The 27042-nt window shown below is 41.1% G+C and overlaps 1 protein-coding gene across 1 annotated transcript; it reads right to left on the reverse strand.

Moving 5' to 3' along the window:
* Positions 1–13293: 13293 nt before the first annotated feature.
* LOC139350600 (amphoterin-induced protein 2-like) lies at positions 13294–17954 on the reverse strand. The gene is made up of 2 exons (XM_070992090.1): positions 17759–17954; positions 13294–16659 (listed from the first exon to the last, which is right to left on the reverse strand). The coding sequence occupies exon 2, from the start codon at positions 16561–16563 to the stop codon at positions 15046–15048; it is 1518 nt and encodes a 505-aa protein (XP_070848191.1). The 5' UTR covers positions 16564–16659; positions 17759–17954; the 3' UTR covers positions 13294–15045.
* Positions 17955–27042: the final 9088 nt, after the last annotated feature.

Here is a 27042-nt window from a genome sequence, read left to right on the forward strand (position 1 = left end):
GCATTAAACAGCATTGCTTGAAAAGCTTGAAGCTGGACTTTGTTGCTTCATGTACAGATGAGAGCTGAGCAGCATCGCTTGATGGATGGCTGGGATCCAAACTGCACTGCTGGCTTATTTAAAGGAGTATTATGAGCTGGGATAGTGGGACATGGATAAAGGGTTACAATGAACGGTCTTAAATGAGCCTCAGTGTATGAATGTATCAGCTGAGGTCTAACTATACTAGGTGTTGAGGTGAGTGTGTGTCATTGTTCTCACTAACACCTGTGTTTCTGCCTTAAAGCCTTCTGTGAGATACAGTATGTGGCAGCAGTTTCACAGAAATGCCAGTCAGTTGTTTTTTAGACATTTGAACATGTATACATGCTTGTTTTTTAAGTGTGAACTTGAAACGCAAGTTCCGTCTATGAAGGGCCATGCGTATCTGCGTGGGTGTGTGTCACATCAGTAGAGAATCCACCAACAGTAGGGGGTTCACCTGAGAGGCAGGGAGTGATGAAAGGGCTTGAAAAAGCAGCTCAAGTTAAAGATGTTCAAATGTTTTGTATATAGCACCAGGACACTGGAGTCTAATCAGAGAAGCACTCCAATTAGCACATCTCAACCACCTGCACTTACAGGTTGCGATGGTGATGGGAACTGCTGGTGACTCCTCACACAGTTGGTTTAATAGAGATTAAGCTGAGAGGCACTGCTCAAATATCTTATTACTTAAAGAGCATAATTCCTATCACCTACACATCCTGAGAGACAGTCTGAACGTGTTGCTGTCAACAATGTTGGAAATAGAGCAACCTAAAAAAAAGGCCCTTTTTCTGATTTTGCTCCTCTCGGTTATCATTGGAGTCAGTGGAGCAGTTGGTTTTCCTGTCGCTGTGAGGCTCAGCAAAATGTGTAAGATACTTGCATTGTCTGAAAGAGGGAAATACTAAGAGTGAGGAAGAGGAATTTGGAAGAAGAGTTGAACATCTTAACCCCGCTCTGCGCGTGCTGTCACCCACTCTCATTGCAGCTGTTGTCCAGCAATCCCACCCACACAGACAAACCAAGACGTTACTTAGAGATCTATTCTATCCGAGCCGTGGCAGCGTCCACAGTAGGCTAAACTTTGAAATGCTTTCCATTTGAATTTAGCTGAATAACTGCAGTAATAAACATTATTTATTGTAAAGAAAGTTGACTTTTACTTGACTGTGTGTCTTTCTTCAGCATTGTGATATAGATATACACTATTATACGTATGTATGTCATTTTAATCATTCTCAGTCATCACAAAAAAAGTGCCAAAAAAGAAAGAAAGAATATGATTAAATGGTAACTTTTCTACAGGTTGAAAAAAATATATAATTTGGTAGTAATTATTCATACATTTCCAATTGCTAAATTCCAATTAGTGTAACACAGAGAGTCTTTAAGTGCACAGCAGATTAGCTGAGCAGCCTCAAATGTGTCCACAAGCAAGCACACAACCAATGTTACCAATAATAAAGCATGAAAATTTACATTTCTCCTGTAATCAGTGTCAGATCACAGTATTTCTAAGACTATTGTTGGAAAGTACAAGGAAACATTTGGAAAAAAAATTAGACGCAGTAAAAAATAATTCAGTTCATTAAAGAAACACTGAAGACCTCAATGTCCTCAGTGGCAGCTTCAGCACTGGGTGAAGTAAGACGCTGGATAAAGTAACAGCTGTTCAGACAAATCAGTACTTCCTGCTCACACCAGCAGGGGGAGTCAGAGTGCTAAGTTACACTTCAGCAACAACAGACTTTGGCACTGATTTATGGTAATATTTCTCATAATAATAGAATGTGATAATGATATTACTACTTTTGAACTATTTTGATGTTGAATTCAATTGAAATGTCTCCAAATTTACATGAGTTTCTTTTGGAGCACCACTGAAGAGATGAAAGGGGGAAATGTGTCAACTGTGCTAAACATCCTTCAACCTTCACGCATCTCTGAATATGAATTAAGACCTGATCACACATTTTGTGCAGTGTGCAGCTGGCTTCAAGGCTAACCAGCTTGTTATCTCTCTTAAAGTAGATAAGCAGGCTTTTACATGCATCCTTATCACTCTGTGTTTTATGATGAAACACAACACTGTCTTCATGGTAATGCAATCTCATGAGGAGAAGTCAATGATGCTTTAAATAATGCAGCTGTTATTTCATATTCCACTGCGTGACTGAATTTGCATCACCTTCCACACGTCAGACTCTTGATTTTGTCCAACAGCACAGCGCCAGTGGGGCAGGTATTGTGTCCGGCATCCCTGCACATGCATTTTAATACCCAAACACATCTGTTTATCCACGTCGATCACTCATCTGCTCATTTTGAACATACAAATAATCATAGATTAGCGAGCAGAGGCTTGTCCTCCAGCGTGGATTACTCTGGTGTGGGGGCTCTTGCGCAAACTCCATTTTGATTATTAAAAGCAGGGGACAGGGGAGGCAAACTGTGTTTTGTTTCCTATTAAGGCGACTCCTCTCACTAAGAGGATTACCCCTGACACACGCTCAGGAGTTACGTAAGGCTGTCAGAGGATAATATCTGATATTTCCTCATATCCTGCATTTTGGCAGCTCGGCACTCAAATTGGTGTGGTGGGGCGAGGGGAGGTGGAGCGGTGAGAATACAGAGATGGTGTCTTGTATGAAGGACAGACCTCTCGTCTTATTGCTGTACAGTGTGTGGAGTTTTTTTGGCCTGTTGAAGTGTAAAAACAACAGAGGGAAGAAACATCCTAAAATCCTGTATTTAGCTGTGTGACATGAGCAAACTAAACACCTCATGTAGATGCTGGTGTAGATGTTGGCGAGGATCAGTGATTGGTGGAGCTCTGGAAGGTTTGCTCTCCACTCTCACGTTTTGATTTGCTTCTCTTTCCGCCAGTGGGCGACGGGACACTCTGCCGCTGTGGTCATGTATACTAATGAGACAGATGTGTCCCTGAATACAAATCTTGGCAGCTTTGACTTGCAGTACATGTTTTAAGATGAACACAGCAACAGTGAGTGGCACAGTGGGATTTAAATGAGCAGATTCAGCAACAAAGTCTGGAGAAAATCAGACTCAGAAGCATCTTTTCTCATGTTCATGACAGAATGTGACAAATTTTAAACACCGTTTCAGCCTCTTTATCTAGCTGTCATTTCACAGCAGAATGATAAACGCCAAGTGATCCATAGTATGACTTTATTTTGATGTATTTTCATCACATTTATGTATTAATTTGGACTTTAAAGCTGCACTAATCAATATTTTTCTATTAACAATGGATCAAATAACTTTGCGTGACGTGAAAGGTGTTGCTGATAGAGACTAACCCACAGAGAATTATCGCCCGATGACGTCGTTTTCCTCAGCTCTACAGTGTGTCAGAGCATCTTTCAGCTCACTGTTTTGGCTTTACGGCACGCAGCTTTATTGCTTTGTTTGGTTCACTGTCACTGCTCTCATCAGGCTCATTTCCAGACACAGCAGGCAGCTGCTTTAAGCTGATAAACCCACTGTGTGCCACCCGCCCAGCACCAAACGGCAGTCAGACGAAGTGAGTGACTAGCTGGTGAACATGGTGGAGCGTCTACATGACAGGGATCAAACCAGATGTGGCGAGAAACACAACCCCAAATGAATGCTAATGTCGCTAACGCGTTCACCATGATGTGAGCTGATCATTTTCTCCCATATTTCTGACCCCTATACCTGAGTGTGTCGCCTGACCAACTTAAAGAAGAAGCTGCTTCATAAAGAGCCATTTATTACAGTCACCTCTTGGATCGGTCCCCAGAAAGACCAAAAAATACCCACACCTGCGCTGTCTTGACCTGCTGGATGTTATTCTGCCACAGGTAACTGAACTCTACGATCGGAAAAGACTTAATTTAATTCATCCATCAGTGTGGCACATCCTGAGGCTCTGTGTGACTTGCTTAATCTGTATTTTATTTTAATTTCATTTTAATTAGGCAGTTGATGGACTTGCACAAATATTTAATGCACAAGATTTAAAAGGAAAGTCATATCTTTGCTGTAATTGCCCCGATTGTCTTAAGTAGCAATCGTAGACTTACGTTAACGAAAGTATTTAAATCTACTGTATTGTGCTTTGAAATTGATTTGCATCTTCATTTCCACTTTGTGTGTATATATGTATATACATACATAAAGCAATTTTTGTACGCTGGCGGACACAGACCCTGCACCACACTGGGTTTTGGATAAAACTCAGTTGGACCTCTAATTGCAGGTAGCCTACTGGTAATAGCTTTCGTCAGGCCTCTGATTGGCCAGCGTGGCTTTAGAGTTGGTTTGATACACTCTCGACAGCGCTTCAGTTGTGTTTTTGCTTTTTTCATATGGACAGACATTTTTTCAAACGCCCAGTTGTTCATAAACAACAATGGGGTGAGATTCACAGACTCTGGAACATTTCGTGAAACCATTGTCAGTTAATACACTTTGGAAATGATTGCATTTAAATCAGGCGCACATAGTGTACTTCCCTCTGCCATGGCTCAAATATTCGTGTTCAGATACTGCATCCTTTGCAAATCCCTCTTCCTATGGAATATCTGCATCCACCAGAGGCTGAAACAGGACAGACAGAAAGCCATGGTCCACCACGTGTTTTCTTCCCCACGTAACCTACAAGCAGCTCAGATGAATCACCCACATGCCAGAAACCGCCTCCTTTAAATATCAAGGCTCCAGCTGCCTGCCTCCAAATTTCAGATAACGAGCGCTGCATGTAAGCCGCCTGGAAGATTGTTTGCACTCAGCGACATTAGACAGCCCGGCCCTGATGTCACATCCTGGATCATCGCTGTAAAAGGCAGGAAAACAAATAAAAAACATGGAAATAAAACACTCCTGTTTCCTGGCTGTGGTTGCCAGGACAACACAGCTGACAAGTCCATCTCTTTCCCCCTCTTTTTTTCTCTCTCTCTCTCCGTGTGTGTTTCTCTTTCTCAGTCTGATTGTGTCATTTCTATTTCTCCTTTTTCTTTCAGGCTGTTTCTCGTTCATTTGCCATTCTTTAATACAGTCAGGATCATCATATATACAGCACACACACACACACACACACACACACACACACACACACACACACACACACACACACACACACACACACACATCCAACACATACTGATTCTTACACTTCAGTCTGTCACTGTTACAGTCATTTGGGGACTATTAACTTAAATTGAACTGAAATATATATATATATATATATATATATATATATATATATATATATATATAAAGAAATGTATATTATAGCTATTTTTCTGCAGTGACAGCACCTTCCATAACACTGCCTATTGTCAGCTGCTGCTTGGTCCTATTAAAGCCCTCCCCACATCATGACTCTTTGACCCCTGTGTTACACAGGGCTAACCTTTGCTGTAAGCCATTTGTCATTACTGTCCACTGTACTTCTAATGGGAATCAGTGCTAGGCTAACTAGCTGCCATTGTCCAAGTGGAAGCAAGATAACCTTGTTTGCTAGCTTGAACTTGTTAAGACTGAGGCTACGTTTACACTTAGGGAAAACGCATATGTTTTCATGCAAACTGAGTTTTTTTCACGTTTTTAAAAACTCTGGCCAAAGTGAAGATTTCTGAAAACGCCGGTTATGTGTTGCCGTGTAAACAGGGTTAAACAGCGTTGTAGGTTCTGAAACGTCACAACATGCGACGAAATATACTTGACGTCACGTGATTGACCTATGTTTACGCTTGACGGCGTATTTGTCCGGGTTCATGTAAACGACAACATTTTTGAAAATTATGTTGTGTGCACAATGTTATTTTTGAAAACAGAGGGGCAAAATATCTGTTTTCCAAAATACCCTGCTACGTGTTAACGTAGGCTGAGTAAAGGTCTGGACTCCAAATGCAGGACGCAGCTTGAGATGATTTTGACTTAGAAAAGGAGTCAGCAGGATTTCAGGTGGCAGACTGGAGCTGACCTTGAAACACAAGGAGAGCACAGTCTAAGCAAAACTTGAGCAAAGAACAAACCACTGGGAGAGTTAGATTGCCTGTTAGATTGTGTTATCAGGTGAGCGAGTACAACACTACGACTGGTGAGGAGAGCCGGGTTGTTGTCCTGTGGCTGGTGATTCATTGATTGGCTGCAGCTGTGGGGGCTGATTGGCATGAGGATCAGGTGTAGGTGAGCCATGACTGAGGTGGAACCTTCCAGCCCAGACACACACACACAAACACACAAATATACACTAGGAGAGGACTCACAAGACACAAAGGGACAGGGGAAAAACACAAGCTTTCTGACAAAACTCTTGAAGTAGAATTCAAACTTAACAGCGCGATGGGTCGTCCCAAATGTTGAACATTGTAGAAAATGTCTCATATCAGCATTTCTAGGATGTGCAATCATGCATCATGGTAGTTGACAACACGTGTCCTCGTACCACTGGCTCGCAAATGTCAACCACTGCCACTGGTAGGAAAAGCCAACCCAGAGACTTGAAGCTTGAAATGAGGAGAATTCAAATTTCAGCTGGATTGGAGCCTACATGAACTGATTTTTTGGCCACTTACCGCTGTGCCACTAAAAATTGAAGATTGATTGACGGGTGAGTGACATGATATTACTAGTTGAAACTAGTTGGTTCAAGCTTACGTAAGCACACATCATATTTTGTTTTAAAGGAAGAAAACATGATTGGATTTGATGTAAGAGAGAAAGAAATGGATTTTTATGTCATTTCAGTGTTCATTTTTGCATTTATTGTTAAATAGGTGCACAATATGACAGTTCTTGCAATCTAAAAGGGTTAAAAAGGCATTTTTCATTTCATCTCCACTTAAACCTTTGATCCAAATCCTAAACTTAAACTGTCCTTGATCTTAATCCCAAATCCAACTATTAAGTCCACTTTTCAAACAAAGTACTTTATCTCATTTACTTCAGACTTATGAAGTCATTTGTCTAGCATAATTTTGGTTATACACACACACACACACACACACACACACACACACACACACACACACACACACACACACACACACACACACACACACACACACACAGACACTCCCAGTGTGCGACAGTGGCCAGATAATAAGGTCTAATAACGTGTTGAAGATATGGGTAGCAGCTCACATCCTGCCCAGACTGACCCCTCCTCCGCACTGAAATATTTGATCAGACAATTTTAAGGGCAAAGCTGTCATTGCCAGCCTCAGAAAAAGAGGATAATTACACTGCGGATAAGGCTTGCACCTTCTTTCCCATGGAATCTGGGTCAGCTTCAGCTTCCATATCTGTGGCGGGCACATTTGTTCCAACTGTCCCTTCAGGCTTTACATCTCCTACTGTTTCATCACAGTGAAGCAGGAGGTGGTTGGATGCTGCACTTACACCTGGCTGTCTTCAAGTAGCTATAATTGTGTGCTGAAGGGCAGCATTGTGGCCTTCTTATATGCAGCATTACATGAGAATAGGTGAGTTGGGTTGGAACCATTCCTGACCACCCATATAGAAGTTGTAGAAATAGTATTAAGCAACATTTTTATATAAATAAATGGCTGGTCATGTGTTTACCACTTATTAGAACAATCACCAAGCACATAGGAAGTGATGCATTTAACATTTCTAGTTTGGAATAAACGAGTGTAAATAAGCAGTGAGCTGCAGCCGGTAACCACTGTAATTAAAGAGATGGAGAAAATAGCTGCTATTTATAAAAGTCAACTATCACTCAAACTGTTTGATTGATGGGCACTTCAGATGACAGAATGCTGTGTATACAGAAGTGAGCACATGCTGTAGCAATCTCTTTGAGGCCACTTTGCAGCATGCACTGCACACTGGGTTATAAAACTCAAACCCTCAACAGCGCTGAATGAGGATGGGTGTGATTTTCTGGCCTTTAGCAGACACTTATAACCCTAATCAATACACTCTGGATGAATGCGCAAACACATCAGGCAGAACAATTACAACACACATCTTCTGTGTGGATGGGAATGAACATCCTCATATTAGACCAGCTAAGTAGCGACTGTTAACCACACTAACCACCTTAATTATAATCACAGTGAATGATGTATTTATTGCTTGTTATATATGGGCACAGATTTTTGTTTGTTTGTTTTTGGCTACCTGGGGTCAGCAGAACAAGCTGTGAAAACTACAGTGATATATTATCACCTTTTAAAGTTGATGTGGTGAGCGTGCTGCAAGCACTTCGCTATTTACACAACCTGCAATGTTGGCATTCATTTGGAGTCATGTTTCTGGTCACCTGCTGAGTGTAAATCCAACACCAACTCTACTTTTAGATCTGATCTAGTCTCTTCCAACTCCTGATAAATGCTCCACAGTGTTCACTAGCTTGTCGCTAACTGTGTCAGCTGTTTGGTGCAGGTAGTGTACAGCGAGATTTTGAGAATCTTTCCACTGAAAACAGCTGCCAGCGGCTGAAAATGATGCTAATAATACAGTGGATGACAAGGGAAGCTCTCCAGGTCTCCCAGCGTGGTTGCTTTAATATATTTGTTTTGGCTTTCTGCAGCACATTTTTTTTCATTTTCAGCACCTTTCCGTTGTATTTGTGTTGGATTTTCATATGTATAAGTATCAAAAATTCTCCTCATTCATAATAGCAATAGTAATAAAAATAATGATAAAATGTGATGAATTGTTTCAACTGTTAAACATCAGCTACTAACACGGAGCATTAAAACACAGAATGTGATGCTTTCTAATCAAAGTCTGACATGCTGGTTATCAAGCTGTGTCTAAAGGTTAACAGAGCCAAAAACAAAACATGACAGCCCCTTTAATGTCAAGAAATAAAAGGTTTGCATCAAGACAGTCTGCGGCTCTAATGTATTGATGCAATGCAAGAATATACATTTTCCTTTCACTGCTGAGATTTTTTAACCTCCACTGGCTTCAGCTTGACCCACAATGTTTCAATATAGTTTCCTCGCTATGGTTATAACCCAGAACCCTGAGGTTAAATGAACAAGTTAATTGTGTCCTTACAAGCTTCCTATATCTAAAATTCGGCTGAGATCCTTTATACTTCATTATGCTGCTATCGTTAGCGTTTGATTGCAAATTCTCTCTCTTTATTCATGGCAGTCATTAGCCCTATTGCCTGACCTTCTCTCTTATCTCTTAGAGGAAATTTCCTGGTAGTGACTTATTACCTTGATTATTGGAAAACACACATACGTCATAGAACCCAGCTTAAGAGCTGTGTGAGGTCCTCAAGTCATCCATGAAATGTCAGCTTTTCAGTCCTTTTTCTGTGGACGGGGATGAAAAAGCAGCATAGAAATGACATCAGTCTTTTAAACGTGGCAGGGTTGCTGCCTTTCTCTGCTGTGTGTTTGTTCCTTCAAGTCATTTCTAAGAGAGACTTCACTGGTAATTTCACAGGTAATGTGCTGTGTGTCATATGGATCCCAGTGGTTTATCCAACAGTGCCTGCAGCACACAGCTTCAAGTGACACCAAACTGTAAGATTTGGTGTTTGCTTTTGCACATTTTAATGAAGTGCGACATGAGCTCACAATCACGCCGCCTTGCTCCAGCTCCTTTCTTTGGTGGCTTTGGAGAGCTCATCCTGCGTATTTACAATGTCAGGTTTGTCTGGCTCTAATCTACAGTCACAACATTACAATTCGTCCCTATCTTATTGTGGGCTGAACACTCATCCCTTCAACAAAAACTCTCTCAGCACTCAATCACATTCCCTCCCCCCCGTCTGCCTCCTCCACTCTGGCTGATATGCTCCTTAAACTAAAGCACATTAGTTGATGAAACACCCATTCTCTCTCCTCAGCTTGGGCTATTTTTTCATGTCTAAGCTTGCAAAATGATGTTAAGTAATATGATTTTGATCTTTGCACTCCTTAAAATGTGACTTACAGCATTAATGTTGGTTGCATAGTCTGCTATAAAGCTGTCTTAATACAGTCATATTACAATATGGACTGCTCTGCCATTTGAAAGCGTCTAACCTTCAGATGCATACATGATTGGAGCTTACCCTCTTCCCTTAGTGGATCAAAAATGACCCAGATTAGAATAAATAGTTTCTGCTCATAATAAATATGAGCTATCTTCGTAACATTTACTCAAATATTATGTGAATTATAGCTATTTATTTATATCAATACACACACCACGACTGTTCAGTAACATTACTTAGTTATAACGTGGGTTAATATGGCTGTAATAGCATAATTGTCTAAATGTGTAAACAGTAAAACACCAGTCAATTTAGTGCTAACAATTCTCCACAATTAAAAATACAGATAATACTTTGCAGATCAAATGTAAATCTGTCTTGCTGTACAAACTAATGAGCTGAGCGGTGATGCTATTAACAACATTTTGGGGGAATACATGGAATATTTTTTCACCCACAAAGGTGAAAGAAAAAATCTGAAGAAGGTGAGACGTCACAGAGAAAGTACATCCTGAATACATGACAGAGACCTGCAGGATGCAATAAACTCTCTGCAATCCCCAAATACGTTCCCCATGTTATTGATGCAGCCACTTCACCACCGAGCTTTTCACGGATATTACAGAACTCGAGCACGGTGTGTTAGATACTGTATATTGTGTTTTCATCCTGCAGGTAATGGAATTGCTGTGTGTTCTCCTTTTTTCCACTTTAATATAATGTCGAAGCCCCACCGAGCATGATGTCCATAAGAAACTGCAGGTATGCGTACATTTTACCTCTTATAAACCTGCTTGTTTCAATTATTTAGCGGTTAAGTTCTTTTTACTGTCAATAGTCATTCAACATGGATTTATTTGTTATGAAAAATTAAACAAATGCACATACAGATTTTTCATTGATATTTTCTCATGCGTGTCACCAGCATTACTCTCTGGAAAGGGTTACAATAGAGTATGTATAAGATGTGGCACAAGAGCTCCCAATGTTATAGGATCAAATCCCACTGGGGTTGCACATGCTCCAAATGTCTACACTTACAGTTCACTGTGTAGAGAAAGGTTCCATCGAACTGCTTTAATTTTTAACCATGTTGTAAGAATATTTGATAAGATTTTACATCATTTTTACAGTATGTGCTGCAGGTTGAGCTGTGGTCTCGAGAAAAGAGCTAATCCAAAAGGAAAATTACTCCAGCTTTGATCGAGTTATTGCAGACTGAAGAATGAAATCATTATCACTAGTAAACTTTGCTTGTGAAACAGTAGGACTGCAGGGGCCGTGACGCCCTGTGTTGTGGACAGATCACACTGGTCCTTCTCTAGTAAGGCAGGTCTCCTCACAGTAGCTTTGGCTCTCACTGTCAGAACATGGTGGATCAAGCACACAGTTAAGAGGCCAACATTAATAAAACCACCTTAATTAAACAATTTGCTAAATGGTCCCATTGTCTTCAATGTGTGCACATTAAGGTTCCTATTTCAGCTGCAACCCACACAGCCATTATACTCCTCCAGCATTTGAATTATGGATAGCCAGGAAATTACTACATTTATATTGGGCACAAAGGAGATTAAACACTTCTGTGGTGTCCGACTGTATTTGTCTATCGACTTGTTTCAGTAGAATTTTATAATTGATGTTACTCAATTAGAATTCAGTAAACTCCTATTAATACTAATACTCCTGCTGCTCTGTTATTACACTTACTGGTACTACAACCACCATTAATACCAAGACTATTACAGTATGCTGTTACTAGATTACAGCTATAATAACAATTATATCATTGGTTTAGATGATTGATTTACATAAGGTATTTTACCATAAACCAGTTTATGGTTTTTTATGACTTGGCATGGGAACAGCTACCACAGCTGGAGATGTCAATGAACAACATATACACTCTAGATATACCCTATATAGAATCTTGGTTAATTTGTATGAGGAGGGGACGCTTAATTCAGCTAATTGACCTTCAAACTCCGAGGAGGTGCATACAAGCCAGATTTGAGCAGAAAAAAACGGGTTTTGGTCACAATATATGGAAAAAAATCACCTGTAACATTACAATGGCTGGATATGTGCACAGCGCAAAGAAATAATTTAGTGAAGAGCGCAACAAAGTAAGACCTTGAGTACATATACACACACTTAAATATTTATATACAGACAGATACATACATATATACATACTGTACATACATAGAAATCTAAATTCCCAAATATACGCATATAAGGAATAGGTTAATGAAAAGGGTACTCCATCAATGTAATATTGCCTATCAATTAGGTTGGGGGACTCACATTTGGTAATGGTCACACATTTGGTAATGCCCCCCCCCCCCCCCCCCCCCCCCCGCAGAAACCATCAATCTGACATTCCCGCCCAATTCATGCAACGATTGGCCAGATATGTGGAGGTAAGAAAGTAAGCAGAATTTTAACTTCTCTCTCAGACTCCCTGTTTTCTTTACTATTTGAGAGCGTAACACTATAAAGTCTTCCAGGAAAGACGGTCTGAAATTGGCTTTCTGTTATAAACATGAGATAATCCCGACATCAACAGGGTCATTTGTGTAATATCAGGGAACTGCTCTTTAAACCAATAAACAAATAAAACCAAGACGTGCTATTTCTTCTACAAACACTCAATATTGTTGCAGCCACCATCATCATTAAATTAATATTATTCACTGAAGTGAGCACTTAACTGCTATTTGCTAATTGGAAATAGCTGGACTGACACCTGCAACACTCTCCAAATGCCACTGTCTTGACCTGCGAAAAGCACCTTGTCACTGCGAATGGAGAGGGATGCCTAAATTAATCCCAGTGGGATCCATCACTACCGGAAGCCCATTCAACACCTGCCTTTGGCCTGTTTCCTCTGAAAGCATGAAGTTGTTGTAAAAGGCTCCTCTTGTCCTCACTGCCGTTACAGCGCTCATTTCAAATGTCATTATGCCTGGAAAAGCACTGACCAACAAGTGCACAAGAAAAACAAGGTTTTAAAGGTTTTGCTTTTTTCTCTCTCTCTCTCCACAGAAAAGGCTTGTAAGAGGATTTTTTGCAAAAATGCGATTTGTTGACTCACTAAGAGGTTATTGGTCATCCTTAAATCCTTCTGATGTAACACTACTTTTCATTTTTCACCCCAACTGCCTCTTTTCATTTTAGATCCAAAAAAGATTTGACCAGATTGCCAGAGAGGAGCCAAACAAGATGAAAAAAAAAAGTGTAGATCCTAAACAAGTCCAATATGAGTGTTATATTCACTTGTAGGGATAAAAAGAACACACTCATCCTCCAAATTGAAACATTTTATTTCATACCTTCAAGTCTGTGTATTCATGACAACTTCACTGCTCTACTTCAAATCTACCCTACATCTAACAGAGTAGAAGAAATATAAAAAGTTGATATTCAGAGAGTGGTTGCATGGACATGTACCTTCAACAAGCCTCTTGGCACCTTGGAAATTGTTCCACACACCTATAAGAATCAAACAAAGGGAGGACGGAGCTATGTGGGTCATGGTGGGCTTGGGGCGAGCTGGCAAACTTCCTTCTGATTTCTGTGACACTAATCTGGGCTGACTGGGGCTTCATCAGCCAGCCCAAACTCCCCTCCTGTCTGAACCAATAAGGATCAATTCCTCAGTGAATCTTCTCTTTGTAAAGCTGCGGCTCGGTGGAACAAGGTGGAGGGTGAGTGGGAAAGTCCATTTTAAACTGGATGAACAGGGATCAGATTGACATGTGTCCAGCCTGCTGAAGTGTCAGTCCAAACCAGTTCAAGGTGGGCTGGTCTAAACCTGAACTTTAACACTCCTTTGGAGAACTGTGGTCTGAATTTTCCAAGGTGTCAACAGAGTACTGCATTTTTGGTATAGATTATAAATTATGACAGTAGTCTGTAGCTGCTGCCATGTGAATACATCACTCCTTTGAATTCTTTTGTCATTTAACGCTCATCCATCAAATTAAAGGGTCAGTCCATACAAACATATTTTCTCCCTCACCTAGTGGTGTCAGGTTGTAATCCTCAGTTGGGTTGTAATCCTCAGCTTGTTTGTGGCTTCAAGTGACTCCTCTCACGTTACACGAGTCATTTGACCGATTGCTAGAAAACAAATGTTGGTTAATGCAGCTCTAAGTGTCATCTTCAGTGCTATGAATAACACAAACAAAATTCTGTTCACCTCTTATTGGATTGGTTGGAGAGAGAAATGAAACGAATGATACATCAGAACCAAAGAAAATAAAACTAGAACTTTAAGCATGGCTGGATACTATAGTTTAGGGAAAATGCATATTTTTGCAATTGGAATAAATGAAAATTCCAGGTCATCTAATGCATTTTCATCCAACTTAACATAAGTCTGTACAGATTTTGTAAGTTTCCACCTACAACACAATAGGCTACTTTATGTTTTGCTTTGTACAGGGTCTTGTGACATTGTTGTACCTGATTAACATAATTTGAAGAGGGTGTGAAGCAGACACAAATGGATCTGGCAAAACATCAAAGTTCAGATCATTTCACACACGACTGACATGTTTTGACAATGATACGCTCCACAAGTACAGAGACAGATGGTTAAAAATAACAAGGGTCACTGTTATGGCTATATTCACAATGCATATGCTCTACAATAATAATTACCACCCTTGTCTGTAGCAGCTTATTACATCAGATGTAAGTATTCCTCTAAGCCCAATTTAAAACACCACCCACATTTATATGACCTTTGTGATCTTTGCAGCAACAATTTCCCACGTTAACAGTGAAATTTCCCTATGAACTCTGGATATAAAAAAAGCAGATGCCACTTCACAGTCGAGACATAATTGAAATTCTGCCCACAAAAGAAGTGCATTTTCTGCTTCAGACCAAATACCCAAACCATACAGGAGAGAATTACTTCACAAGGATCACAGTACACAAGGGCTTACTTCACATCAAATGGATTTTTTCATTGTGTTCTGAAACAAAACAGTGAAAAAACACCTGGGTTCAGACTGTAAGAATGCAGGAATGAAAATGTAAAATCCTTGCTATGCCATGTGAGAAGGGTCTGTGAGGGTCTGTCCCACTGTCCTACTTCCATTCTTGAGAATTCCCTCAGTGGTAACATGACCCAAGTTCATTGCTGGTGTTTTTGGGACACCAATATCAGAGTCGTCCGCCTGAGGCTCTAAGAAAGCCACCCTCTTCCCGTTTGAACGCCGCTGTCCTGTCTCCACCTCTCTGGGATCTGAACAGAGGATGATGGCTCGTCCGCCACATCCACTCGGTCCCCCGCCCCGGCTTTCACGGCATCGACAGGGAGTGAGGTAAAGGTAGAGCAGCACCAGGATGATGCTGACCACACAGGAAGCCAGGGTGGTGAACGCTGTGTTGAAATGTTCAGCACCGCTGCGGTGTACCAACCCACTGTTGGAGGTAGCGCTTATGTTTCCGACCACCACGCTGACCTCCAAAGACTCACTGGGGTCATAGCGGTGCCTGCGGACTGTCACACACCCATACATGCCAGAATCCTCCATCAGGGCTGATCGGATTTCAAGGGTGCCATTGGGGAAAACTACTAGGTGGGCATTTGGATCATTGGTTGATGAATTCACCACAGTGCTGGGAGTAACCCAGAACACCACCAGCCCCTCCTGGGATGGAGATGCCAACCCTGGACATGGCACTCTTAGCCAGTTGCCAGGCTCTACGCGGTAAGTCTGTGCCTCTAGCGGCATATCTGACACTACCTGCTTGCTACATTCAGACCCAGAAACTGAATCATCTCTACAGGGGTATTCACCTCTGAAGTCAACCAGTGGCCGATACTGTCTCCACATCCAGTACTCCAGCAAGGCGAGTAAAGCACAGTCACAGACCAAAGGGTTTTCATGAAAATAAATTCCACCTTGCTGGGTGAGAGACAACAGGTTCTGGACAGGAACCTTGGAGAGCCTGTTGTATGACAGATCGAGAAAGGTCAGATTATGAGGCCCTCCAGGCTCCCAGTAAAGGCCCAGGGGGAAAACCAACAGTCTGTTCCCAGAGAGGTAGAGCCTCTGCAGGCTGTGAAGGTCACTGAAGGCTCCTGGGTTAATCTGGATGATCTGGTTTCCAAACAGCAACAGCTCTTTCAGTTCCCTCAACCCAGTGAAGATGGACGAGTTCAGCACTGTTAGTCGGTTGGACGAGAGGTCCAGGTGAAGGAGATGCAGCGTCACAGTGAAAGCATTCACCTCAATTCGGCTTATGGAGTTTCGGCTGAGGACCAATGTGGCAAGCCAGTCAAACGGTCGTGAAGTCCAGTCCACAGGCACCACAGTTAGGGCATTGTGGCTCAGGTCCAACCGTGTGGCATAGCTTGGGAGATCAAAGGGCAGCGCAGACAGATTGCGGCTGCTGCAGGAAATTATATCACTGGCACAAAGGCAGTAGGGTGGGCAAGTGGCCACAGAGGGAGGGAAGCCAAGACACAAGGAGAGCAGCAAGGCTGCAGCGACAGGGTTGCGACAGCTGCCTCCAATATTGGTCTTGCCCAAAAGCTGTGATGCAGTGGGACACATCCTGGTGTTCCCTCAGGATGAGATCTCAGGTTACTCTCTCACTGGGTGTACACATGTCAGGCTTACAAGCCTGTGATAGTGAAGGGCCATTATGAACTGAGGAGAGACACAGAAAGAGAGTAAACAAGGAAGAGAGAACAGGGAAATTAATTATAACAGCTAATGGCATTAAACAGAGATCCCAATGAACAGTCAATTGAAGCAAAACACATTTATCAGGAGCAGAAATGGCAGCGAGACAAACAGCAAAACAGAAAGACCATAAGAGAACAAGTAATACAAGTAAATGCATCACATGCATGTAACTATGAAAATAAATTGTAATCCACATTTAAATGCTGCTGCTGGCATCATCTGCACATGACAACTGTTAGTAAGAGCTGGAACAAGTGTAACTTAATCCATATGTATCAGTAATCCATACTGCTCCACATATTTCCCAACGCAATAGTCAAGGTGAAAGTCCTGCAATATTTACAGCATGCTTAAATTATACAACTTGATTATTGGAAAATCTCTATGAGCAGCTGTTTTCCCCATCAAACTGCCCTCATAATTATTATTTTAGTGCTTCAAAGGTCAAGTAGATTAATAGTAAACAAGCATGGAAAAGGACAACAGTGGATCCTGGTGATCAGAGCTGTAAAGATTAACCAATTCATCAATGAGCCAATCTGTAGCTTACATTCATTAATCAATCGACAATCAATTAATCATTTATCATTTCTTCTGTAAAAATATAAATTATTCTCTGGTTGCAGCTTCTTTCATGTGAGAAATGGCTGCTTTTCTCTGTATATATTATTGTGACCTGAATCTAATTTGGCTTTTGGAGGTTTTTAAACCGGCCAGACAAATAATAGATTGATTAGGAAGACAATTAGCAGTTTGAAGTGATACTGAGAAGAACTGTTAGGAACAGTAACAAAGTTTAGAGACGTGAGAAAATTTAAATAGGAGCTGAAAGTCATAGACTGTTACAGAATGAGTGTGAAATGTAGAGATGAACTCACTTATAATAAAACTAATTCGTATGAGCCTACTCTGCTCTGTCACCACACATTATCCGGCTCAGCAGAGAGATAACAACCTGGATTTCACGACTTTTGTGGAGGCAGAACAAAACAAACAGAATAAACCTCACCTTCACACCCACGCAGCTGCCTAATGAAACCATCATCTTGTCTGCTTTTACCTTCACATCCGGATGCGCTCTGCGGACGCGATGCTGGACCGCGTCCCGTGGCTGAATCCTAATATCCTAAAGGCGCATCGTTTGCGCTCGGCGAGTAATCCAGCCGGAGTGTGAGGAGGAAACAGGGGAGCTGCTGCTGAACTGTTCACCTGCAGGTCGGGTTGCATGCTGCTGTGGGTGGGGTCGCCCTGAGAGTAAATACGGAATACAACAGCAGCCAGTACACCAATAACATGAAGGTGGGTGCAGCCAAGAGGAGGAGAGAGGGCTGTGAGAGGAAGAGGAGAGAGGAGAAGGTGCGGTGCACATTTGATTCTGGATGTACTTATTCTTCCTCCTCTCTGGCGTTTTTTTCTTTTTTTTTTGTTCAAATAACTAATTATACGATAACTACCTCTGCCAATATGGCTGCATTATGAATCCTAACCTGCCGAGCAGATGGTCACACAATGTTTATGGCACTTTCAAACCTGGTGCACCTCATCAAAATGCTGTAGAAACCTCTGTTATATAACTTCAATATGGAGGCCAAAAATGTAACACAATAAGAAAAAAACTGTTACCTGCATATTGACAAAAATGTTTCCCAGATAGCAGATTAAAGCCGAGCAAATCAATATTTTTATACCAAAAGTGGACCAAGTGACTGCATGTGAAGTGAAAGGTGTCGCTTGCAGTGATGAACCCACAGAAAATGACCACCTGACTCTGCAGTTACCCTCAGTTATACAGAGCATTTTACCATCTTTAATCATATTGTTTTGGTTTTACAACTACAGCTTTACTCTTTTGGTTGAGTCTCAGTCGTGTCCAGCTGGTGAACGCAGTGGATCATTTACTGCAGCTGTTCAAGAGCCAGATGTTTCCCTCACAAGTTGGTGGACAACAAATGCTCCGTGCATGCTGGATGTGGAAAGTGTTTGCTAACACATCAATGTTAACTCAATGGTATTTAGTCACTGTTGTGTTGACAGGTTACACCGCTGCACCTAAAGTGGCCATTAAAAGCCTAACAACGATGTCTGAATGGTAAATCTGACCTATGTGATTCACTGTTCGCTAAAGAGTCGAGTTGTAATGACCCTGTCTTCCGCTCGCCTGAATAAGTGCCGACACTATATGTTGTGTGACACATTAAAGGGGCACTCCAATGATTTTACACTTACACTTACTTCCTGCAGTTCCCCTTTAAATTGCGACTTTATGATTTGTAAACAACTTTCAAACGTGGTGTTACCCTTCCTTTTTGAGATTTCAATTATTTTCCTTAAAGGTTTTGATCTAACTATTATGCCTCAGTGTCACATAACGAAATCATAACGTATCACTTTGCTTCCCTGCTGTCACCTGACACACAGAGAATTGACAGTCTGAAGAAAGAATATTTCCTCAAATCTGTCCCCCTAAATTCAGATCATATTAGCTTTAAATCTGGGAGATCCTCACTGCGACTCACTCTTAAAATCTGTCAGGAGAACATATATTTGAGTACGTATACAGTCCATGTCAATTTAAAAAGGAGGAGTTTAGCTGTAAAAGCAGTCATTCTTAAACAGAATAAACAGATACCAAATTGATTGATATTTCCTGGAGGGCACAAAAGACGTGACATAGGAAAATAAATCAAACCAGAGATCTATGTTTCTGCAAATGAACCCTTCAGTGGTTTAGATGTTATTCTTACAAGCTGAGGACTCATAACCCCTGCAGAGATCGCTAAGCCTGCCTATGTAGACTGCAGCATTATCTTAATGGTGGCTTGGCAAAGACGTGTTGGTTTAATTAGAGATAACATCATTGCAATTAAACATCTGTGACCTTGAACATGTCTTTTTTCATTTTCTCCCAGCCTCGGCTTTGTCCCTGCCTGGTTGCACTGTGCTGTTCAAGGTCTGCGCAATAAACTAACACTGCTGCAGCTGACAGAAACTCTGTTTGCTTTTTGTACTGTTCAAGAAGAGCAGCGCTTTAGGATTTGCTTGCTGAAGCAGAATATTTCAGCCAGCGTTGCTCAGGGTTTACATAATCCCTCTCATTTTCCAAAAACTGTTTATTTGTGTAATGTTGGAATATAAAATTGAGTCTTTTGCCTTATTTGTTCACCTATTGTGGCTACATGTTCCCCTTTACAATCACATGAAACCTAATTTTCTAAAATGCTTTCAATGCGTACTTCAGAAGCTGTTTACTGTAGCATTGTGTGTGACAGTTTGCGGCTGGCAGATGGTGTCTTTCATACTACATGAAAGTATTCTTCCACCTAATCAGTCCGTCAAGGTTGTTAGCTGTGAGCTTGAAGAGCCAACAGTTGTTTTTTTTTTCCTTTTGATTTCTTGTTCGATCTTGTCGATCCTCACACTCACACCCAGTTCAACACCCAAGGGGAAAGAAAGGAGGAAAAAATCAATTGAATTCTCATTTTGGAAGATGAGTCAATTCCATTAGTTGAAAGAGAGGTGAGAATGAGGCCTGTCCTCTTATATCCTGACTTCGGCATAATCACAATGTGCTCCTAATTATGAGCTTTCCACCCTGGACTCCATGACGGACAAATGGCTGTATGTTTCCATGGTGCCGACCATCAAAGGGGATGGCCTCCGGGGATTTTGCCAGAGTTGTCCATGTTTGCTCCAAGATCACACAGTCATGTGGTTGATATGCAAGGGATAATGGACCAACATGTACTTTTTCCTTCTTCATTTCCAAAAACATTATGTGGCATAAGAAATGAACAACTTGGAAGGGCAGTGACGCCTCTGAACAGAATATGAGACATAATCTATATAAACACACTTCAGTCCGTCATCTTGCTAGAATCAGATGATTTGTGACTTTCATTCCTGCGATTCAGCATCCACTGGTACCTGCTGGTCCTACTTTTCAGTTAAATACATGTAACTGTGTCTGTTTCGTATCTCAGGTGTAAAATAGTCACTGATTACATGGTTAGCATGAACAGCAGGGTTCTGAGTGCTGCCTGAGGAGACAGTGGTCCAGATGGTTTTCAATTTAGACAGAGTTCAACAGTCCATCTATCCATCCTACCTAACTTATTTGAACTTATTTTTCAGCATCTGATCATCCCAGTATTCATTCAGCCAAAGTCACAGAGACATCCAGAACTGTACCGAGTAGGTCTGCAGTTTCTCAAGTTTTGGAAGTTACAGGTTGTGTCATTTATTGATTTCAATAATAGATATTGTACGTTTAATAAATACAGAACATTAAAAGGCACAAATAGTTTGCAATTTAAATTAATATTCAATATGTGCTAAATATGGTTCTTCACTTTCTTGCTGAGAGTTAGATGGGAAGACCAGCTCAAACGCCAGGTGCAAATGCAAAAACCCGCTGATGGAGAGGGAATCCATCAGTCCATCGTCTGAGTGCAAACACTCATGATGGGTTTTACCAGCAAACAATTAAGCAGATCAACTTGTGTCGTTTGGCAACATTCCACTTTGAAAGCAGGTATGAAATTATACAAACTGTGCACAGGTGTTGCTAAACCTTAGAGGGACATCATTGCTGTCATCAACATCGAACTTATGTTCCTCAGAGGAACCTTCCATTTTGTTCAATTTTAAAAACATCGTCTCGGTCCTAACTGTGCATTGCTAACCTAGATCATAATTGGAAAAAATATAGGCACAAGGGAGAAAAAGTCACACTGCATACCTTTCTTGTAAGTAGCGGCTCTTAGCGCCATCTGCACAGTGCTTCATTCCTGCTGTTAATGACTACTCTTCGAACACTGGAAGCTGCGACAGGGCCGAGGAGCTGCAAGAGTGGTTTTAATGGAAAGAATGTAGTCCTACACATCACATTATGCAGGGGAATAGCTTTTTCCATTTAACTCTCATTGCCTGGTAAATGCCTATGCTTTGTGGAGCTGCAAGTGGGGCGGCAGCAGGAAGCTATTCGAATTCACCGGGGTTCAGGTAAGGCCTGTATCCCATAGTTGTAGTTGGCCACTAAAGGCACTGAATGTTTACAACTCTAACCCCATATGCCAAGATTTTCTTTTAGCTGCTGTCAAGTGACATCACGTGAGAAATTCAGTAGACTTCACACAGTTTGCCCTGGAGCCAAAAAAGGCTTTACACAGCTTTTTTCACATATGCAGAACTACTCCCCAGACTTTGATATGTAAAATCAGTGGGGTTCCCCTTCAGAATCAAAATGTTTGTAGGATCACAGAAATCTTCAATTTGCTGAGAGCCTCGAACATTCTGAATGGGATGTTTTGGCGGCTGGAACACACTGTTGAGCCTTTTCATGTTTGCTGGCCAAACTCAACCAAACAGGAGCCCACCTGGTTACACTGCAGACTGCTTACCTTCGCTGTTACACTCACTCACAAATTCATTTTGATAGCATGTTCTTTTATTTGGCGAGACAGGTCATGGGACATAATTCAAGAAAAGTTTCTCATACCAGAGAAACTGGTATCCATGGAGTGCCATGGAGTGATCCATGGCACTCATATGAAGCCAGTGGGACCATCCGCTGTTATTAAGCCTAAACTGATATAATGTACTTATGATGCAGGTCATGCTGCAGTGTGTCTGGTCTTTCTTTGGTGATGGAGTGAAATGTAGTTGAAAGGTAAGTTAGGTCAAAGCTCAAGAATGCTGTCACCTGTCCTAGGGTCCAGTAGATTAATGACAGCACTGATACATGTATACATTCCTCTTCATTCATCCCTCCTCACCAGTTTTCAACAATGTCATCCACAGTGTTATTTTTTCATCATCATGCACCAGCATGGCTGATGTAACACCCCTCGCATGTTTCAAATCTGAGCACTCACTGCTGCGGTGCCTATAGACCCTCTTTGTTATTACTGTCTTCATACACCAAGCACTCCTGTTTTGCATTAGAAACACTGGTGTTATGACCCCCCACACATGTCTCCTCAGTTCAAAGGCTGCTTACCTCCTCCTCTTTGTGAGTGTGAATGTGGGAAAGATAATGTGTGGGTTTAAATAATGCATGTAGCACATTGCAGGACCCTTGTGACATTAAAAATTGCTTTGTAGTATTGGAGTGTCCAAACCCACAGTCTCACTGTGAATGATAAAGAATAGCAATTTCACTGCAGCACAGAGAGTTTTTTTTGTCTAATAGTGGCATACTATGGTTTATTCATCTAATTTCATTTTAACATTAAAAGTACTCTGCTGCAGATGTTTAACTCATCACAACTCTGACGACGAATAACCACAAAAGCTGCAGTAGCATGGCAACCACGAGCAAACTGGGTTCCATGTGACCTTTGACCCTTTTAAGGTTCAAGGGAATGCATCATTTGAGCGTAACCTAAAACTAGCCTGTTGAAAATTCAACCCGACACCCACCCACAGTGTTATTTACTGTATGAACCTGTGCTGACAGCAAAGACAGACACGCGTCACGCGAGAACTCTCAGTGACATTTTGTCGTAGATCACGAGCCAACTTTCATCTCTGATTTCAGATCAGGGCACGGCTAAATTTCATACACCAAATGTTAACAACTCAGGTGGGATAATGATGGTATGCTGAATAGTAGGAACTCTCAGCTGGATGATATGAAGTTTAAAGTGAAAAACATCAGCTCGCCGTTTTAAGTAATGGATATAAATATCAGCAACCCTTTCAGTTTTAATCATATGATATGTTACTCCCATACTACTATGATATACACGCTATTTACTGTAATTATGTTGACAGTGAACTATGTTGGTAATTATTTCACTATTATACACAACACATGAAATGATGCATTACAACAGAGTGTCCAGCTTTCAGATTTAAGTTGTACAATGTTCCAAATAGCAAGTAAAACATTTTTCCAGGGATTTAATAGTTTGACTTTTGTGGTGTGTCTGCTCTAATGAAGTAACTGAAACAAACCAGACGCTCAGCTTCTAGTTCTCCATGAATATCCCATGATCTCAAGAAATTAGCCTTTTGTTTTCTCTTGTAATCTGCTTTCAGGAGAAAACAAGCTTTGTTGTCTCCAGATAATGAAATAATTATCTTGGGATCTTGAGATAACAGCAGTTTTTTTTTTTTTTTTTTTTTAATGTTGGCATGGTCATTCTGGGCTTCCTTAGAGCACAAATCATCAGTTTTAGAATGCATTTCAGGAGTTAAGTACACAGTTGAACATTTTCAGTGTCATACATTTGGTCTTGTGTCTGCCTGGTTTGGGATAAGCAGAAGAAGAGCTGGAGAGATTAGAATAACCGCTGAACAGACAAAGGAAAGAACGCCAACTTCAGAAACTGGACCTCAGCAGAACACCAAGGAGCTCTGCCAAAAGCATTTGATTGACAGGTGCTCTCTGGAATGTTCAGTGCAGAAATAGTAATGAAATAAAATTAATACCCTAATTCTAAGAATCCGGTGTCCTGTAGAATCCAGTCCTCTGATCATTTTGGCTAATGCTATGCATGAACAGCATTTGGAAGAACTAGAAATGATTAGGATTGAAAATGGCTTGTCTTTCCAGTCGTACCGCTCATCTCTTTGGATTTGCTGCTGCAAATGTTCGTACATTAGACAGATTTAGGTCTTTGTGATGGCAGCTAACAATGACAGATTTTATTGTCTGTTTGATGTGTACAGTATTTCCCAGGGAAAACAGCTTTTAGCCTCCAGTCCACCACCAACGAAAACAAACAAAATAAATCATATTTTATTTGGAGCCTTTTGTCTCAATGAAAACACTCACTGTCATTCAGCAGTTGAAGGATCCAGGAGCTGGGAACTGCTTTGTTGTTTGGCTGTATGCAGTAGGAACGCTAAGGATTTGAAATTATTTTCAATTTTACTGTATTCTGTAATTGAAACCATTAAAAGCCCCAAAACAGGTTTCATGCAGCACCTTACAAAGTCTTATGCTGGACAAGAAAGTGGTCAATATCTACAGTCAGCTCTGCCACGACTGCTATTATTGTAGAGAAACAGCGCCGTCAGGTGGACACATGTGGTATTTATACTCAGTATTAGACTTTATTGATCCCAGTTGGCAAATTCTTTCATTGCAGCAGCAGGTTAAACATACATATAAACATAAATTCTATACAAAATAAAGAAGAATAAGTTTCCTTATCTTTAGATATCTTTATATTTCCTGTCTTTTAAAATTAATAATATCTGCTATTTACTGTACATTTCTTCAAGTACTGTACCTAAATACATAGTTGACGTACTCATACTTTACCTGAATATTTCCATTTTATGTGTGTTCATACCTCTACTCCACTGCATCTCAGAGGCAAATATTGTACTTTTTACTCCTCTGCATTTGTCTGGCAGCATTACTGAGTAGTTATGAGTCAGATTTCAGTTTTCATACCCTTCCTGTCCAATGAAAAGCATGAATCTCTAACTTTTTGGATAAACTGAAATGTTCCTTTATGGGTTGAGAAAATTTTCCTACTTCTTAAACTGAATGACCCCCTTGGATTAGCTGGAAAATGTCAAAGAAACAGCACAAATGTGATGATTTTATGGAATATTATGCATCGCTGTAGATTAAACAACACAACAGTATACAAGGGTCATTAAACGGAGCTCAACCATAAATATCTGCAGCAGTAAAATGCAACATACACATGAATGCAGCAATGATATTGATCTAAAAACTTCAAATATTATAGTAAAACACTTACAGGGAGCATTTTACTGCACAATGATTATGTTTACCTTTGATAATTAAGTAGTCTTTGCTGATAACATTTCCATACTTTTATATGTAAGCAGGGTTTGGAATGCAGGACTTCTACTTGTTTAAAGGTTTAACAGTGTGATATTGCTAATTTTACTTAAATTAAGGATATGAATGCTTCTTCCACCTCTAAATGTTGATTCATTAAGTGGTAAGAAATGACTTGCTTGAATGTAGATTAAACAGAGAGAGATTCAACCCTGCCCTGCGATCGGCTGGCGACCCCCCCCCCCCCCCCCCCCCGCGACCCCGACAGGGATAAGCGGCGTGGAAAATGGATGGATGGAGATTCAACTCTGTCACAAAGACTGTGCTTTGATTTTGTACATTCAGCCCGTGTCATGTATATTTTCTCAAAAGTTGAATCTAAGAATATCCAGACATCATATTGTTTCCTTGTTGAGTTAGCCATCAGTGGATTAAAGGAATAGGATAGAAATAGGATGACTGGAATCTTTATAACACAATTACTGACGTAGAGAGAAAATCAATAGAACTCGTAGGCGCCATTGCAAGATTATTCCTTTGCATTGCATAACAGTGTGCAAGTTCCAAATTGCAGCAAATATTTGAAGTCAGCAGAAGTTCCAATACCCAGAAATGCTGTCATAAACACACAGCATGCTTAACGAAGCCCAACTGGTGTTCTGGTGAATCTGAGTCTCCAAGTCTGTCCTCATAATTGGTGCTTGTTTACCTTTTTCCAGCATCACCGCGAATGCATGTGTGATCATCAGTTTGATCTGAGGTGCTGTTTGACACATCGAGGCCATGAATATTTATCTGGTAGCACGAAGGCTCAGTACAACAGCACACTGTAACAGTGTGTAAAAGATGGAGCCTCCAGCCTTTCAGATCTATTGTTTATCACATAAGTGTCACTTGAGGGTGTCCCACACATTGTTTGATGACAGTATTTGACATGGTGACAGACATGATTCAGAGATGAGCACTTTAAAGGATGCCTGCATTCAAGTCATTACTGAGTCACTGTGGAGAATCTATAATCCAGTCTGAAATCCATAACGTGGACTCACCATGTCTTACAGGTTCCATGTGATCTCCTCCAGCTCACTGTGGCAAACAGACTTCCTGACAGACAGGAGGCTGCAGGCGAGGCTGGGGGAAATCCCATCCAGCACCCAAAGAAGAAGAAGAAGAAGAAGAAGAAGAAGAAGAAGAAGAAGAAGAAGAAGAAGAAGAAGAAGACACACTTTATTAATCACCACACAACATGCACACGCCATGCTTTTGGTGAAATTATTCCTCCGTAATTAACCCATCCTTGGTCCGTCCTCCCTCCGTGGCAGACCAGGAGCAGTGGGCTGCCAGCCAACAGTGGCGCTCAGAGTCCCAGTTCCTTCTGTCACCATTCAGTCAGGTGGTGATCTTCTTGCATGTTTTTAGTGGGTTTTTTTATGGAGGATCCCCCAAATGAACACAGGGAGAACATGCAAACTCCACACAGAAAGGCCCCTTTTTCCTCGAGATAAAGGGCAGCAAGCACCGAAGGCATGGTGGAGGACACGCCACCCCAGCACCCACATCGCCCCAGGCGGGAATCA

This window comes from Chaetodon trifascialis, chromosome 22 (genome assembly GCF_039877785.1).
Source record: "Chaetodon trifascialis isolate fChaTrf1 chromosome 22, fChaTrf1.hap1, whole genome shotgun sequence".
Taxonomy (NCBI): Eukaryota; Metazoa; Chordata; class Actinopteri; order Chaetodontiformes; family Chaetodontidae; genus Chaetodon; species Chaetodon trifascialis.